The following is a 15,954-nucleotide window of genomic DNA, read 5'->3' as shown; positions in this document are numbered from 1 at the left end:
CTTTTTTAGGCTATTCAACACAACCTCACCTTTTCTAAAAAGATGATACGATTTTTGTCTAATACATAATACTTTATATTACTTTACGCTGGACTATATTATTTATATATTAGTTCATTCAATTTATATGTTCTCCCATCTCAACAAAATTCAGAAGAAAATAAAAACACAATAACACAAATATTAAGACATATGGCAGCCAAGAATTAGTACATCATAACTGCAAAAATAATCAAGAAACAAGTCCCCGCATATTCTTAGGTCCCAGGCCCAGGACTGTTGTTTAATGAGTTAATCAATTAAGGCTAATCAACCTTAATTAAGAAATAAGTCATTTCTATGTCCCATTTTCTAGTTCGGAGAATACTTTTGGATTTTTGTTGTCCTTTTTTTAAAAAGCAATTACACACAAAACTACCTAGACCTTTCCCAGGATGCTGTTTTTACCTGCAATGTTTCATTTTTCTCTGTCACTGCAATTTTTATTATTAAAAATATTACCCATTCTAAGAACATTAAGCCTGGCCTGTTCTGGAACAAAAAACAAAAACACAATGTTCCAAAAAGAAACAAAACATTCCAAGAAAGAACTATTTCATTTTATACATCCTTAGTTTCAACTTTATAGTCCCTGGCCTAGCCTGTATCAGCTGATCATTTAAAGCTAAGTAGGATCAGAAATAGTTAGTGGCTGGATGGGAATCATCAAGAATTTCAGGGTTGTTAGACACAAAAGTCAAGCAAATGTCCCAGAAGAAGGGAGTATCAAGTTATTTCCATGATTGTCAAACAAATTACATTGATTTGAAGAAAATGATTACCATTATTTTTATACAACTAACTCAGATGATTCCTGCTGGTTCCAATACTGCTGTATCAAGGCCATTATGAACGAGAAATTAAGCTGTGTGGGATGCAACTTTTAATTTAATTCCTGCTGCAAAATTCATTCTCCCTACTTTTCACTCTGCCTGCTGTTTTGTTCAGCACCACTTTTTTGGATTCTGTTTTTGTAGCAAATGAGCTAAAAGATCAACAGCTGACTTCAGTTTAGAAAGCAAAGAGACTTCAAATTGTTTTGTTTTTCTTTGCTTATGCAGTGAGTAGAGAGAGGGAGGGGGGGAGAGATGAGTCACAGCAAAACTGAAATACCAAAAGAGTAGCTCAGTGGGAAACAAAGGAAGACCATTTATTCATAGAAGAGCTTCAGGAGATAAAGCTAATTGTTTATTTTCTTCTTTAAACCAGAGGAAACCATGCAGTGTAAAGGGGTCAGGATATCTAGAATCCTGGGGCATAATGAATTTATGAATGAGCAGAGCCAATATGACATGATGAACTATTTTTTCCACTGTATTAGAAGCAGTCAAGTTCATTGCTAATTATCTACTAGTCTACTAACAAAGCAAAATCATTTCCTTTCCAGCCCTATTATTTTATGTTCCAAACATAACTGGGTTCCAGCCCATTCTTAAATTTAATCCCATTTTTATATTTATTTATTTATTTATTATATTTCTATACCGCCTTTCTCCCGCAGGACTCAAGGCGGTGTACAGTCAAGAAAAATATAGACACACAAACATCATAAAATTGCTAATTAAAATTGTTACTTAGTTTGGTCAATTAAATAAAACCCAGAATTAGATAACATTTAAAAAATCATTCGCATGTTTGTATGTTTAGCCCTGCCTGTTGGAACATCAGGGTCTTGAGGGCACCGCGGAAAGCATGGAGATCAGGGATATTCCGTATCTCCGGGGGCAGTTCATTCCAAAGGGTTGGAGCCCCCACAGAGAAGGCCCTCCCCCTGGGAGTCGCCAGTCGACATAATTTGACTGACGGTACCCAGAGTAGTCCCTCCCTGTGAGAACGAACTGGTCGGTGGGAGGCTATTGGTGGCAAAAGACGGTCTCGTAGGTACCCAGGTCCTAAGCCATGGAGCGCTTTAAAGGTGATAACTAACATTATATGTGTATTATCAATGGTGAGATTCAAGTAATTTAACAATCGATTCTCTGCCCTAATGATTTCTTCCAACTACCAGTTTGCCAAACTGCTCAGAAAGTTAACACCCGGTTCTCCCAAAGTGGTGCAAACTGGCTGAATCCCATCACTGTGTATTATTATAAAGAAGTGAGAGGCTAAGTAGGTGATACTCAATGGCTTGTATCACCTCAAATCTGTTACTAAGGATACAGGTAATCCTCAAGTTACGACAGCAATTGGGACTGGGATTTTCATTTCTAAGCAATGTGGTTGTAAAATATAATGCCATATGACAACATCATTAGCAACAGCAATTCTGGCAGTCTCGGTTGCTGTCATAACCCAAAGGACACCAGGTCAGGATCTCACATGATCATGACTTCTGACTTACTGACAGCTTTCCCGTTGACATTGCTTGGGTGAAGCTGGTAGGGGACATCGGAATTTGTAATAATATGATCACAGGGATGCCACATATGCCACAACTCTTAAAACAAGTCATAAGTACTGTTTGTCCAATGTCCAACATATTTTATGGAAGTCTAAGCTATTCCTACCATCTGTGACTGCTTGGGCAACCAAGTAAGATATAACTGAAGAGGTTTCACACAATTCCTACAAATGAGATTCTCAGAGGGAAATGGAGGGATACCAATAGTTTTGGTTAAGGCTGTGTATTAGAAGGAGCAAAAAGTCAGAAAAATTCTAAAGACCTCATGCTTCTCTTCTGTCCCTTGCTCTTTAGAAAATACCTTATTTCACACTTAAATTATTTAGTGACATGGATCTTTTCCTGCCACTTACCTGCTCCGTCTCAACAAAGTTAGAAACATGACCATCATCATTGACTCCTCGTATGTGAAACCGGGCACCAGCTCGCTCACAACTAATCCGGGAGATCAGGCAGGCTTTTGCCTTCTTGTGAGAGGCGTAAAGAGTACGAATGTCCACCACACCACAAATCACTTTTAGTAGCCAGTCTGAACAGTTCACCTGATAGTGTTTAAAAGGGACATGCAATAGCTGGTTCCTGTAAGGGTCAGCAGGACAGAAAGAAAGATCATGTATGTACAACACACATATGTATACATTTTATATCTACAACTGTATCTCTATAACCAAATCTAGGTATCTCTCTTTAGCAAAGTTTAGTTTTAATATGTTTTTCCCTGTGCAGTTTGCAAATTTTTAAAGCCCCAGTACATAAGGTAACAAATGATTTCCTAACCAGGCCAAAAAAACCCCCAACACTGCAGGTAAACAGAGATAGGTAGAAAGTCACAAAAGGAAGTAAGTTTAACTGCATGATTTTAAAGTGTTGGTTTGACCTGAACTTTTACAAGTGTTTGTTGTTCACTGTTTTTCTGCAATAAAAACTGAGAATAAAATATTTTATTTTCTTATTAGTTATAGTTTACCTTCCCTCCCCCTCCCCAGGAATTATTCTCTTTAAAATCTTCCCCACAATAACTCTTTTAGGTAAACTGAGCTATGAAAGAGAGAATTTCCCAAGGCTGAGAGGAAACTGGAACCTGGTTCTCACCACTGTTAAGTTAGAACCATTAAACTACATCATATTATCTCATGAATGCCACAAAAACTACCTATAATGTAAATCTATGTAACATGACCCATAAAGCTGAATTTAGGGCCTACTTAGTGTTCCTTCATCACAAATGGTAGGAAATCTAACACAAGTATTTGGGCGCTTCTGATCAATATTTAACTGCTGGTATGTATTCAGTTTGGCACAATTACTATATTAATGTATTTGTTCTACAACTGATCACATCACCATTTAAAGCAAAAAGTAATATAATATAAAAATAATGCAATGGACTTAATAGTCATGCATATATGCTTAAGCCTGTATATTGCTTCTGTATGAATATGTATTTATGGTTTTATTGAAAACTATTGATCATTCAGCAGAATTAATTTATTCATTAGTTTTATATGATGATGATGATGTTTGTCCATCGTCGAGGACCTTGACATCTAACAGGTTGTGGGCTGTCCATGATGTGTCCACAGGTGGCTGATAAGGCCTATACGGGCACGAAATGTTCTGCCACATGTCGGGCAGACATGCGTGGACACCATTGTTACAGCATTTGCAGCTCTGGCTTTGCAGAGTGCTCCCTTCTCTTGTGCTATGGTTGTTCTGCTGTCCTCAAATGTCTGGCAGCCTTGGTGGATCAGTATGTTTTATATAGGAAGAAGGGCACAGAATTCTCAGAAAGGAGATTCCACCGATCTCTGTCCTAATGAATCCTACTGTTTTCTCTTAATGCAGTCAGTAGAGACAATATAATCACATATTTCAACCTCTCTGGTTTAAATCAATGAGACTTAGTTTGGGATGCAACGTACTTGTGATAACCAAGTCGAAGAAAATTGTCTCTATTAAGCATATACAAAATATATTTAAACCTGCTACTCAATATGTGAAATTGTAAGGCTCTAAGAAAATCCTGGATGGATCGGAGTAAAGATTCATCTTGCCTAGCAACTCTGGACAGCTTCACCATTAAAAAGAACATTATATACAAACAACAATTATCTAATGGATAACATAACATCCTGATGCATCAACCCAACTCAAAGAGACCCACCCAAAATCTTAAATCGAGGCTTAAGCAAAGCTCCCAAGTTTGGTACTAACCAGAAAAATGAATTTCCAGTTTGATAGCTATCATCATCTTTCTTCTGGGCTCGGATAGTGAGATCAAAGCTTGATCCTGAATTTGGCCAAGAAAAATAGAAGACCCCAGAATTCAGAAGTTTATTCAAGGCAGAAACACGATCTTCTTCCTTAGTTTCTTCTTGGAGGGCACAAAATTCAGTTGCTGTGATCTTGTAAACTTCAGTATCGAGGATTTTTCCCACTGATGTACAGCCTGTCACAAGAACCAGGAAATGCAGAGTGGAGTTGCCTGCAAAATGACATGTTATAGTATAGTTATATATGTATATAACTGCTTATGCTGCTCTAGGTTTTATCTACAGAGGCAGCCTATATTATATTCTTTCATTACATTTATCAGAAGAACACAATGGGTCTTTCTTATGCTGGTAATCAGGAGCTAAATTTAAGATATTTATCTGTCTGGAGGTTTCAGTAGATATGAGAGAATTATACAAAGGCATAATTAAATTCATAAATCTTTAGAAGTAGAACGTTTATCTGCAAGCATAGACATAGTAGATTCTTTCTATTCTAATAGCTTGACATTTCTAGGATTGAAAATAAAGCTGAACCAGAATCTTCACGATATGGCATCATAATAAAATGTAACTTAAAAATCTTTTCAAGACAGCTTTGAAATAAAAATCAGGATTTTGGAGAGCTAAAAGAGTTTTGTGCAAGCCTCTCTAATGGAACCATTTCCTAACCAAGTAACTCTCACTGAAAATGTTAATGTTTAGTAGCCATATTTCTCATTTTATTTGATACCCTGAGAAGAATTTTGAAGCCCCAAGTTAGGGATACTATTGTGGAAAATAAATCAAGTCCTCCCTTCACACATTCTTCCTTCTAAATCTAAAACTAAATCTAAAAACTTTAATTTAAAAACAGATTAAAATAGGCTGCAAAGAACAAAGTGCAAGAGGAAATGAAAAGATATAATCAGATAAACATTCCTCTTTGTCTGAAACGTAATTTGAAATATCTTTTATCAAATGGGAGGGGTGGAACGTTTCCCCTCCTCCCCCAATGATTACCATGTCCAATCAGTAACCAGCAGAGACCCCTACTTCCTAGAAGGGTGCTTTCACATGCTTTCCTATATAAGGGTTTATAGATAGTCCTCAATTTATCACCGTAATTGAAGCTAGAATTACAATCGTAATTTGCACCAGTTTTTAAGCAGGTCACCATGTAACACAGTTTTACAATCTTTTTTGCTGCAATAGTTAAGTGAATGTCTGTTAGACTATAAGAGGACAAAATCAGGATAAAGAATGCGCTATGCAGGGTTGCCAGATACATGCTTGTATTGCTTAAAACAGTGACAAATAAAGCAGACATTACGTCATTATTCTTGAGGCTGCCAATGGCTTCTTTGCCCTACATTCTGAAATGAGAGTTGTAGTTTTCATTAACTATGAGCCATAATTAATAAAACCTGCCACATAAAAAGAATGCTTCTGGCAGCTCACTCTTGGCTAAGAAGGGAGGTTCTTGAGCATTGCCATATTTTATGTGCAGAGGTCCTATGCTTTTCAAAGAAACATGGTGGATTAACATGGAAAAAAATACAGATTTCTTCAGCATTGCATTAAAATGCTGAGAAAAAGGATTGCCTTTTTTTTTAATCAAGGCATGGAACCTCTGACTATAAAGCTGTGTGTTTCATAATTCCTGGTCAAAGAGTGTTCTTTTACTGCTTGCTGAGTTTTCATCTATTTTCTATATCATCTCACTAACGGAAACAAAACATGCACGTTTAAGAGCTTATCAAAACAAAGTATAAGTGAAGAAATCCGGAAGCTAATAGCTATATTACAGCAGTGAGACCATCAATATGGTGATCTCCCTCCAATTTATTCCCGCTATAGCAATAGGTTACAAAAATAAAAGCTATAGTAATTTTAGTGAAACAAATCTTATTTTCAAATTTATATTAGAACACATGGTAAGATGAATGTTTAAAAAACTGAAATAATCATTCTGTACTGTACTGGTAGTTCTTGACTAATGACCACAACTGAGCCCCCAAATTTCCATTGGTAAGCATGGCAGTTGTTAAATGAGATTTGCCCTATTTTACGACCATTTTTGCCACAGTTGTTAAGAAAATCAGCATAGTTTTTAAGGGATTCATGAGGTCATTTAGCGAATCTGGGTTCCCCCATTGACTTTGCTTGTCGGAGGTCGGCTGGGAAAATCACAAAAGGTGATCACATGACCCCGGAACAATGCTTAAATACATGCCTGTTGCCAAGTGCAAATTTAGATCACATGACCATGGGGATGTTGTAGCTGTCGTGTGAAAAACAGTCATAAGTCAACTTTTTTTACTGCTGTTCTAAATGAATGGTCACTAAATGAATGGTTGTTAAGTCGAGGACTACCTGTAATCATTTCTCTTTAACCTAACAAAGAACAACACTGACATTTTCATTAGTAATAATGAATCAATGAATAGTATTGATGGTTCTTTTTTATCTGATTATTGCACAATATTAAGTGATTACATACCAGATTTTAACTGCAGCTCGCCTAAGCATCCATAAGCATCCATAAGCTTCTCATATTGCCCTTTAATTTCTTCTTTTTCTTCAAAAGCTGGGGAAATCACACAGTAAAAGTCATCAATTCTTGCTCCACTCTATGGCAATGTAATAAACCAACTAAAATCAGTGTGCTTCTTAGGGCTATGAAAATCAATAGAAGGGATGCTTGGACTGTGACATTAGGCAAGTGAAAATGCTCTTTGCTTTGCTGATGGCTCTGGATTTGCACATACCAGTTCAGTTCAGCTCAGATGGGGAAAAACTGGTCATGCTCAACTTTCAGCACTTCAAGGAGTGGCATATAGCTTTTGCTATTAAAACAACAAAAATTCTTCCAAATGAAGCCTTTGGTTGGTTGGTTGGTTGGTTATTTATTGGCTGGCTGGCCGGCCTTGCCTTTGTACCTGTGAGTCAATTTTGATTCCTTGCCTGGACAAGTCTCTGCATTTTTCTTGGCAACATTTTCAGAAGTGGTTTGCCATTGCCTTCTCCCTAACACTGAGAGAGAATGACTGTCCCAAATTCATCCAACTGGCTCCAGGCCTTAAGGATGGACTAGAAATCATAGCCTCCTGATTTCTAACCTGGTTGTTTTAACTATTACATCAAAGTGGCTCTTACTTATATATTACTCATACTTATATGCCACCCAATTCCCCAAAGGCTCTAAGCATTTTATAAATTATATAGAAATAAAATAAAAAGAACAAGATGCAAAACACGCAGCAATTAACTTTCCTTAATATGTTATATCAGCCAAAATGTATTAACCATAATTTTGTGACTAAGCCATTTGCTGACTAAGCTGCATCAAATATAGCACTATGACATAATCAAATAAATCATATTAAGTCTTAGTACAATGTTTAAATTCAGTCTTAAAATAGCCATCACCTTAAGTTATTTTTGTAGTATAGCTATAATTTGGGAATTCAAAGACTGCAGAGTAATTGTGGACAGAGATAAGAGGATGGAATTTAGTGGAAGAATGAAAAGAGTGTACAGAAATATTGAGAAGACCGTAGGTGACCTTAACAGTTCTCTGCCATAAATAGAAAGATTAATTTTGTTGAACGTTAACTAATCAACATTTCCAGGTGTGAAATTCCACTAGTTGAATTGCTGAATGTTAGTGGTAAATAATACAATCAGGGAGTCATGCTAGAGAGGCAATAATTGCATAAAGGATATAAAAAGTTAAATATTAATTCCCTTGACTTAAACTCCACAGGAGACTATGTGGACAATAAAATGGATTAGTTTTGTCAAAGATTTTTGTGGGATATTTTTCTAATTTCCTAGAGTATTTTTATGGCACTTGGGATTTCCTGAGTCTCCCACCAAAGTACCAAGCAGATGAACTCTTTTTATTTGTTAAGAGATCAATTAAGATTATTGTTCTCCTAACAGTGAGAACAACTGACCAGTGGAACGGCTTGCTCTCAGAAGTTGTGGGTGGTCCATCACTGGAAGCCTTTAAGAGGAGACTGGACAGCCACTTGTCAGGAATTGTATAGGGAAGTGATGGTTAACCTTTTCGGCACCAAGTGCCAAAACTGGAGTGTGCATACATGTGCATGTGCCGGAGCGCTGGAATCCAGAAGAGAGCAGCTGACTGACGGCATGCGTGCCAGACCAAGTGGATGGTGCACATGTGTGCAACGGAACCCGGAAGAGCAGTTGGTGATGGCGCGCATGCCCACAGAGAGGGCTCTGTGTGCCACCTCTGGCACGTGTAGCACAGGTTTGCCATCACGGGTACAGGGTCTCCTGCTTGAGTAGGGGGTTGGACTGGAAGACCTCCAAGGTACTTTCCAACTCTGTTATTCTGTTATTTTGTTAATTTCTGCCAACTTCTTAGTTACTGTATTTTAAGTGTTAACCAGAGTCACTAGGAAGATATACGTATTAACTATAGACTTAATAAAGAGCTAATGCTAGTGAACCACTATTCTGAAGAGAAAAGGGGGGGAGAAAGAGAGTCTGTTATTCACAAAAGTCCACTATACATAAAAGTAGAATATTGTGACTTAATGTCATTTTTAGAATGATGCAAATGATATCATTACCATGATGATCTCATAATGTAGATAACATCATACATCATACAGTTTCTGTAATTACATTTTTACATGGTGGAAATTTGTTCTATTGTATCCAAAGTTCATTGTACCATGGTCCAGTAAATTGAGCCTTCACTATAATGAATTTACCCGAGTTTTTAAAAATTCTGTAAAACATATTGAGTAGCAGGGAATTTTCTGTAAACTAGGACTTTCTAGATAATATGAAGCTAATAGAATAAATTGTTTAATTCTCTGCAAGGTTTCATATTTGTGAAAGTGCACTCAACAGACATGCACTGACATCACACAATCAAGATATTTAATTCTTCATTAGACAAAGGAATCACTGTAGCCACAGGCCACAGTGGAACTATACAAATAAAGTGAATAACATGGCATTCAGAAATGTAAACAAAGCTTAAGAATGTAAGTAATTTTCTAACTTTGCCATTTCACAATTCATGAAGAAAAGAGATTGAGTGCGCGAAGTTAATTCTGCATTAGCAAACAGAAATATATTTAAAATAATGTGACACTGGTTGCAGAAAGAAAAGTATATGCTACCAACAAGACAAAACACCAAGATTTAAATAATGGAAGAGTAAATGCAAACTACATTTTAAACAAAGCAAAATTCATATGATTACAGTTAATGAACAAAAGCTTAATGCTCATTAATCAGTGGTGGGTTGTTCCCGGTTCACTCTGGTCCAGGCGGTTAGGCCCGGTTCGGGTGCATGCGCAGAAGCACCGTGCGCTCACTACGAACTGGTAACACCGGGATTTGAAATCCACTACTGTTATGAATGTGCTGGTTATAATAACAGTTTCAGAGGTAGTAAATTACTATCAGTAGTAAGAGGAAAGGGGTAATTCAGAAGAAATTTCTTATATGAAGCTATCTGGCATTCTCAAGAACATCTGCTTCCCAGGAAAGGAATACACAACTCTAGGTCTGAACCAGGCTTCCCTGAAGAGAGATGTTTCCTTTTTGCATGTGGCTAAAAGGCAGATCTTGAACAAGGTGGAAGAATTTTTGATCTTTTGAAAACTTCAGTTAATTCTCCAAGAGAAGGGAGAAGCAATCAGCTAAGTATTGGATCTAATTGAGCCTGAATCTCTGAAAAATTGTTGCAATTTACTAAAAAAAAAATATTAATACACATTTTATGGAAATGAATGACAGACCTTCAGGCATCAGTTCATATTTGCAAATAAGTAACAAGTAGAGGTAGAAATAGGGCATAAGGTTTTTTTTTTATGTATTTGTCGTAATTTCTTCATACCTTGGAGCAAAGCATTCAAGGTAGAAATTCTTGTTTATCTAGTAAATCAAAAAGATATTTTTGTGCTCTACATTAATTCTATAAAATCTTTTCACATAGTTTTTGCTTTCTTAATATGATGGGACAACACATGCTATAGTTAAAAGTCCTGCCCAAGGAGAGCTGGAATTTCCTTCTCTGACTGTTAGTTGAGGATGACAAATTACAGCTCATTACAAGGATATGATACAGGACTGTAATTGTAAAGTAACTTCATGTTAGCAAAGGAAGGCTAGGATAAATTAGAATTTAATTCTCTGCATTGGCTCATTACTGAATAGATACGCATAGAACTATATTATTGAAGTTTAAATCATCTTAAAACTTCCAAGATGTAGCAATCTGCATGAATGTCTAAATATTGAGATACTTTTTAAGGTTCATGGTTTCTAAATAAACATAGTACACTAAACTCCAGTCGATCAAAAAGGCAATAATAATGAAGCAGATCAGTGATGTCCACAGGATGTGGGATAGAGTCAAAACAATGGTCATAGCAACAAGTCCTACCTCACCATATCAGAGAGTGATGCCTGCCCTACCCCTCTGTGTGTACAAAGGGAGTGAGGTTTGAACTTGCTGCCTTGATTACTTTTTTGATAAGCACCCTTTCCTTTCCACAGACACAGACACACGCATACTGCTGCAAATCAAGATGGGGGTGTAATTCTTCAGGGACTCCAGAGTGAAGCAGGATGGATTCAAGAAAGAGAAGAGGACAAAGAAAAAAAAAAGTATTTTAAGGAATACCTTGAGTCCCAGTTTGCTGGGAACACATGCAAGAGACACTAAAGGATTCAGTGAGGGGCATCTATGTGGTTGTTGTGAGCACTGGAGGCTGGAATAAATAGGCTTTCAATCTAACATGGCTTTTTTATGTTCTCAATCTATCAGTTTTTTAAATAAAATCAGTTTTAAAATATAAATAATATGTGCTTTGTTGATAAAATAGATCATCAATGTCTTCCTTGTGCATTTATCAGTGTAAAAGTTATGCATGGCAAGATTTCTTTATGACATTTTGATTATTGCAATCTTTGCAATTCGTGTATCGTGTAAGATCCTGATATTTTAATTGTTTACATTTGCGAAAGGCAACACATATGAAAATCTGGAGGTGTTGCTTTGCATGGTTGCATAACTTTCTCTTTTGGCCTATAGACCAAAACTGTAAAGTGAGCGAGGGGAGAATTATCTAGCACCTGGCTGTAAGGTGACCTCTTGGAGCTTTAATTGCTTGTTTTATTGACCTCATTTTCAACAATCAATTGAATCAAAGAGGACGGCATGAAGGAGTGACAATGAGGTATTGAGCAAAAGCATTTACGGAATCTCTCATATTGGTTCTAGGGAGCATAATGCAAATGAATTTCTAAAGACAAGCTGCTACTTGTTATATTAAATTCACACCTAACCTTATTGTTTTACCAATTGTGAAACAACTTCTGTAATTAATAAAATGCATGACAGCAAGGAAGAACTCATGCTATTAAGAAATGTGGATGCCTCAAGCTACTGATACTGTCTGTCCTGAAGCACTGGTTATTTAATTTTCTCCGGTAATCTTGACTCCATGAAAGAATACAAGTAAGATTTCCTGAACTGGTGCAAAGTTATCTATGTACCCATTGCTGAAACTGGAGGAAGAAATATGTTCTTCTTCATTCTTGAAAGATCTTGAGCCCTTCCCCCTGTAATAAGATATGATTGTAATCATGGCTTACATGGTTTGAAAAGGAGATGGCCCACAACTATTGGCCATCAACTACTGCCCAAAAATACACCACACAGAAGCTCCCAAATCAGTGATGATTGAATCCAAGAATCAATTAAGATTCTGGTAATAATGGAAATTATATCCCACAGATGCTTTTTCAAGAGGCAACTGCACTTTCTTGGTTTTCTTCGAAGACGTTTCGCTTCTCATCCAAGAATCTTCTTCAGCTCTGACTGGATGGTGGGGAATGGATGGATTTATAATAATAATAACTTTATTGTCGTTGTAAGTGTATACACAGTATACCCATACAACGAAATTCACTTAACACTCAAAGACCAGTCCAACACACATAACAATCCCCAAACACACTCCCACCCACAAATTCCTCACCCCTAAACCACCCAAAGATCCACACAACAGACCAAGTAATGCTGTCCAACAGCTCACTGATATTTAGTTCATTGTTTAGTTCAATGACCCTTTAGTTCATTGTTGAGTGCAATTATAGCTCTGGGATAAAAACTATTCAGAAAATGTGTGATCCAAGTTTTAATTGTTCTGTACATAGAATAGAATATAATGAAATCCTTCCATTCCCCACTATCCAGTCAGAGCTGAAAAAGCTTCTTGGATGAGAAGTGAAACGTCTTCAAAGAAAAACAAGAAAGTCCAGTTGCCTCTTGAAAAAAGCAGCCTTTCTATGGATAACTTCCATAGAAAAAATGGAAATTATACTTTCATATCCTACTGTAATGAAAGCAATGAAAAAATGGGACTATGATTAAATATAAAGATCAAACTAATGACAAGGGGAAAATTAACAGTGAAGACACTGATGGATAAATTTTGCCTTTTAGAATTGACTATTAAAAGTTCAGATACAACAGCCAAGAAATATCCCACAATTAATTTATAAAAAGAAAGAAATATGCAACAGATCAGCACTTGAAACAATGAAGGCCTTGCATAAGTAAGTCAAATGCACATCTATACCTACAAGCATTAGATTATACAGGCAGTGCAACACTCTGGTGGATGTGAAAATTGGACTGAAGCAAGATAGAATGCCTACTACTACTTTTGAAAGTTGGTAGTGGAGAGGATTTTTAGACTACCATGGGCAACCAAGGAAGGAAGCAAAAACAACAACAACAATCCACCACAGAATAAATCAAACCAGAGTTCTCATACAAGGCACCACTGACCAAGCTCTAAGACTAGTTTGCATACAATTGTGCAAAGGCCTCCAGCTCCCTTGAGAAGTCCATAATGCTGGGAAAAATGGAAGGAAGGAAGGAAGGAAGGAAGGAAGGAAGGAAGGAAGGAAGGAAGGAAGGAAGGAAGGAAGGAAGGGAGGGAGAGAGGGAGGGAGGAAGGGAGGAAGACAAGGATCAGCATCAAGGCAAGTGCCACTCAAGAGATGGAAAAGGCCAGGTTGAGCAGAGCATGCTAGAAGAAGCCCATCCATGTGGGTTGCTAAGAGCAGACCCTGATTTGACTAATCAATCAATCAACCAACCAACCAACCAACCAACCAACCAAATCCTTCTGTCATGGTTGGCTATCTTGGAAACCGGAAGGCAGACAGGGTGGACCTTTGGTTTGAAAGACCTCGCCTCCTTCCTTCAAAATTGGCGTGCCAGGCAAAGCAACTGTAGGGTGGCTGCGTCCAGAGTACTACGCGGGCACACACATACACACCCACCCACCCCCCACCCACCCCCACCACCCTTGGTGCGAGGCACTTACTGAGGGTGGCTGTCGTGCCGGCTTCCAGCAGCAGGCAGTCCTGGCGGCCGCGCGCCTCCAGTAGGGCGCTGGGAGTGGGCTCCTGCTTCCACAGCAGCCTCAGCCCTTTGCTCAGCGCCATGGAGGCTTTTGCCCATCAGGTGGAAAACCAAAACAGCCGGATTGCAAATTTGCTCCGGAGCAGCTGCTCCCGCTTCGAGGTTTTCTCTCCCGCTCCAAAATTTTAAAAAAATAAATAAATTAAAATTTAAAAACACCACCACCACCACAAAAATTAACTTTTCCCCAAAGAGCCGGCTCCAGGGGCGCAGTGCGACCTCCCCACCGCCGCCTCAGCTGCTAGAAGTGGGCTGCGAAGGGGAACAAAAAGGGCCGGACGCTTTTCAACTTGATCCAAAAAAAACAAAACAAAAGTTGGGAAGGAGAAGAGACGGGGAATAACCCCGAACAAAAGAAAGGCTCGCCGACGGTCTCCTCTTCTGCCCCGCTTTTCGTGGGGATTGGCGACAGAGGCCGTGGTGGCCACCCCGGCGCCTTTTTGCGAGGCCAGATTCCAGCTGATCGGCCCCTTCGCAGACGCCTGTCTCTGGCTCGCCTCGTCCCCAAGCTCGGCCGGGAGGGCCGGAGGAGGAAAGGAATGGAGCTTTCCTCCGGCGGGAGGGGGCTTGGAAAGGCTCCCCCCTTTCCCGCAAGTTCTTGCACAATTTCCGGAGTTGCTGGTTCCTTGTAGGAAAAGTGCTCGCTCTCTGCCGCGACTGGCCAGGGCGGCGACCTCGTTTTGCTCTTTTTTTTTTTCCTTCTTCCCTACTCTACAGTAGAAACTTTCTGGAAGAGTTCGAGATGGGGTCACCGCCTCTTTTCGCCTCCTCCGGGGACAGGTGAGCGCCCTCCCTCAGGGGGCGGTGAGGTTAAGATCCCGGTCCCCACCCCCAAGGAAAGGGGGGGCCACTGCTTCTCGTGGGGCACCCGAGGCAGAAAGGCCGTCCCAACAGTGATGTGGGGAAGAGGAAGAAAAGAAGGGAGGCAGCAGCTGGATTGGCCTCGGCCGGAATGTTTCCTTTTTTTCCCCCCCTCTTGCGGCGTTTCCAAATTGTTGGATTTGGGCCGGATAACGGCTGTTTTATATGTAGGTGATGCTGATGGAAAAGTTCCTTCTATGATGTCGACTAGAAAGATTGTAGAGTTGGATGGGAAAAGGCTGCACAGAAACTGCAGCCTTTCCCCAGAAACACGTGGCATGTTTCAAATGTTAACAAGATTGAACAGGAGGAACATTTTTTTTTTTACCATTAGGTGCAAAAAATCCTTTTGGAATAGTTATTAGAAAGGAGGATAATTAGTTATTAAAAATAACTACATAAATAGTGAATAGAATAGAATAGAATAGAATAGAATAGAATAGAATAGAATAGAATTTTTTATCGGCCAAGTGTGATTGACACACAAGGAATTTGTCTTGGTGCATATCCTCTCTGTACATAAAAGTTATTAGAAAGGATGCTTTTCCTGTGCACACTTCTGCATGAAGGAGACATCATTTCCGAATCATATTGGATGTAACGTTCTTTTGTTCAAATTTACAATAAAATTGGATTTTTACTTCTCCTTTGTACAGTTTTGACGTTTGCATCTTATTTGTAGCGATACAGCAAAGTGCACAAGATAATGTTGCCTCTGGTGCAGGATAAAAAGTGCCCTCAGTTAAGGTTATTACACATCATACTTTTGCAGTTGTTGGATGACAGTCTGGTTGGGTTCTAATGGTTGAAATTGATTGGTTGATGTTCCTTAGGTGGGAAATAATGTAGAGATTTTTATTCCCTAGTGGGTGTTTTAATTGAGGGAATGAAGCAGAGATCAGGGA

At 38.6% G+C, this 15,954-nt stretch overlaps 1 protein-coding gene across 1 annotated transcript in view; it reads right to left on the bottom strand.

Moving 5' to 3' along the window:
• Nucleotides 1-15,301, bottom strand: part of SYNJ2 (synaptojanin 2) — a 59,129-nt gene extending 43,828 nt beyond the window's left edge. The window contains exons 1-4 of the mRNA XM_034428560.3: nt 14,091-15,301; nt 7,196-7,282; nt 4,655-4,925; nt 2,794-3,019 (exon numbers count right to left, since the gene is read on the bottom strand). Of these exons, the coding sequence (XP_034284451.2) occupies nt 2,794-3,019; nt 4,655-4,925; nt 7,196-7,282; nt 14,091-14,211 (705 nt within the window). The 5' untranslated portion in view covers nt 14,212-15,301. The remainder of the gene's footprint in view (nt 1-2,793; nt 3,020-4,654; nt 4,926-7,195; nt 7,283-14,090) is intronic.
• Nucleotides 15,302-15,954: the final 653 nt, after the last annotated feature.

Source organism: Pantherophis guttatus, chromosome 1, assembly GCF_059756535.1.
Source record: "Pantherophis guttatus breed Tessera chromosome 1, ASM5975653v1, whole genome shotgun sequence".
NCBI lineage: Eukaryota > Metazoa > Chordata > Lepidosauria > Squamata > Colubridae > Pantherophis > Pantherophis guttatus.
This window is presented reverse-complemented; position numbering and strand designations above follow the sequence as displayed.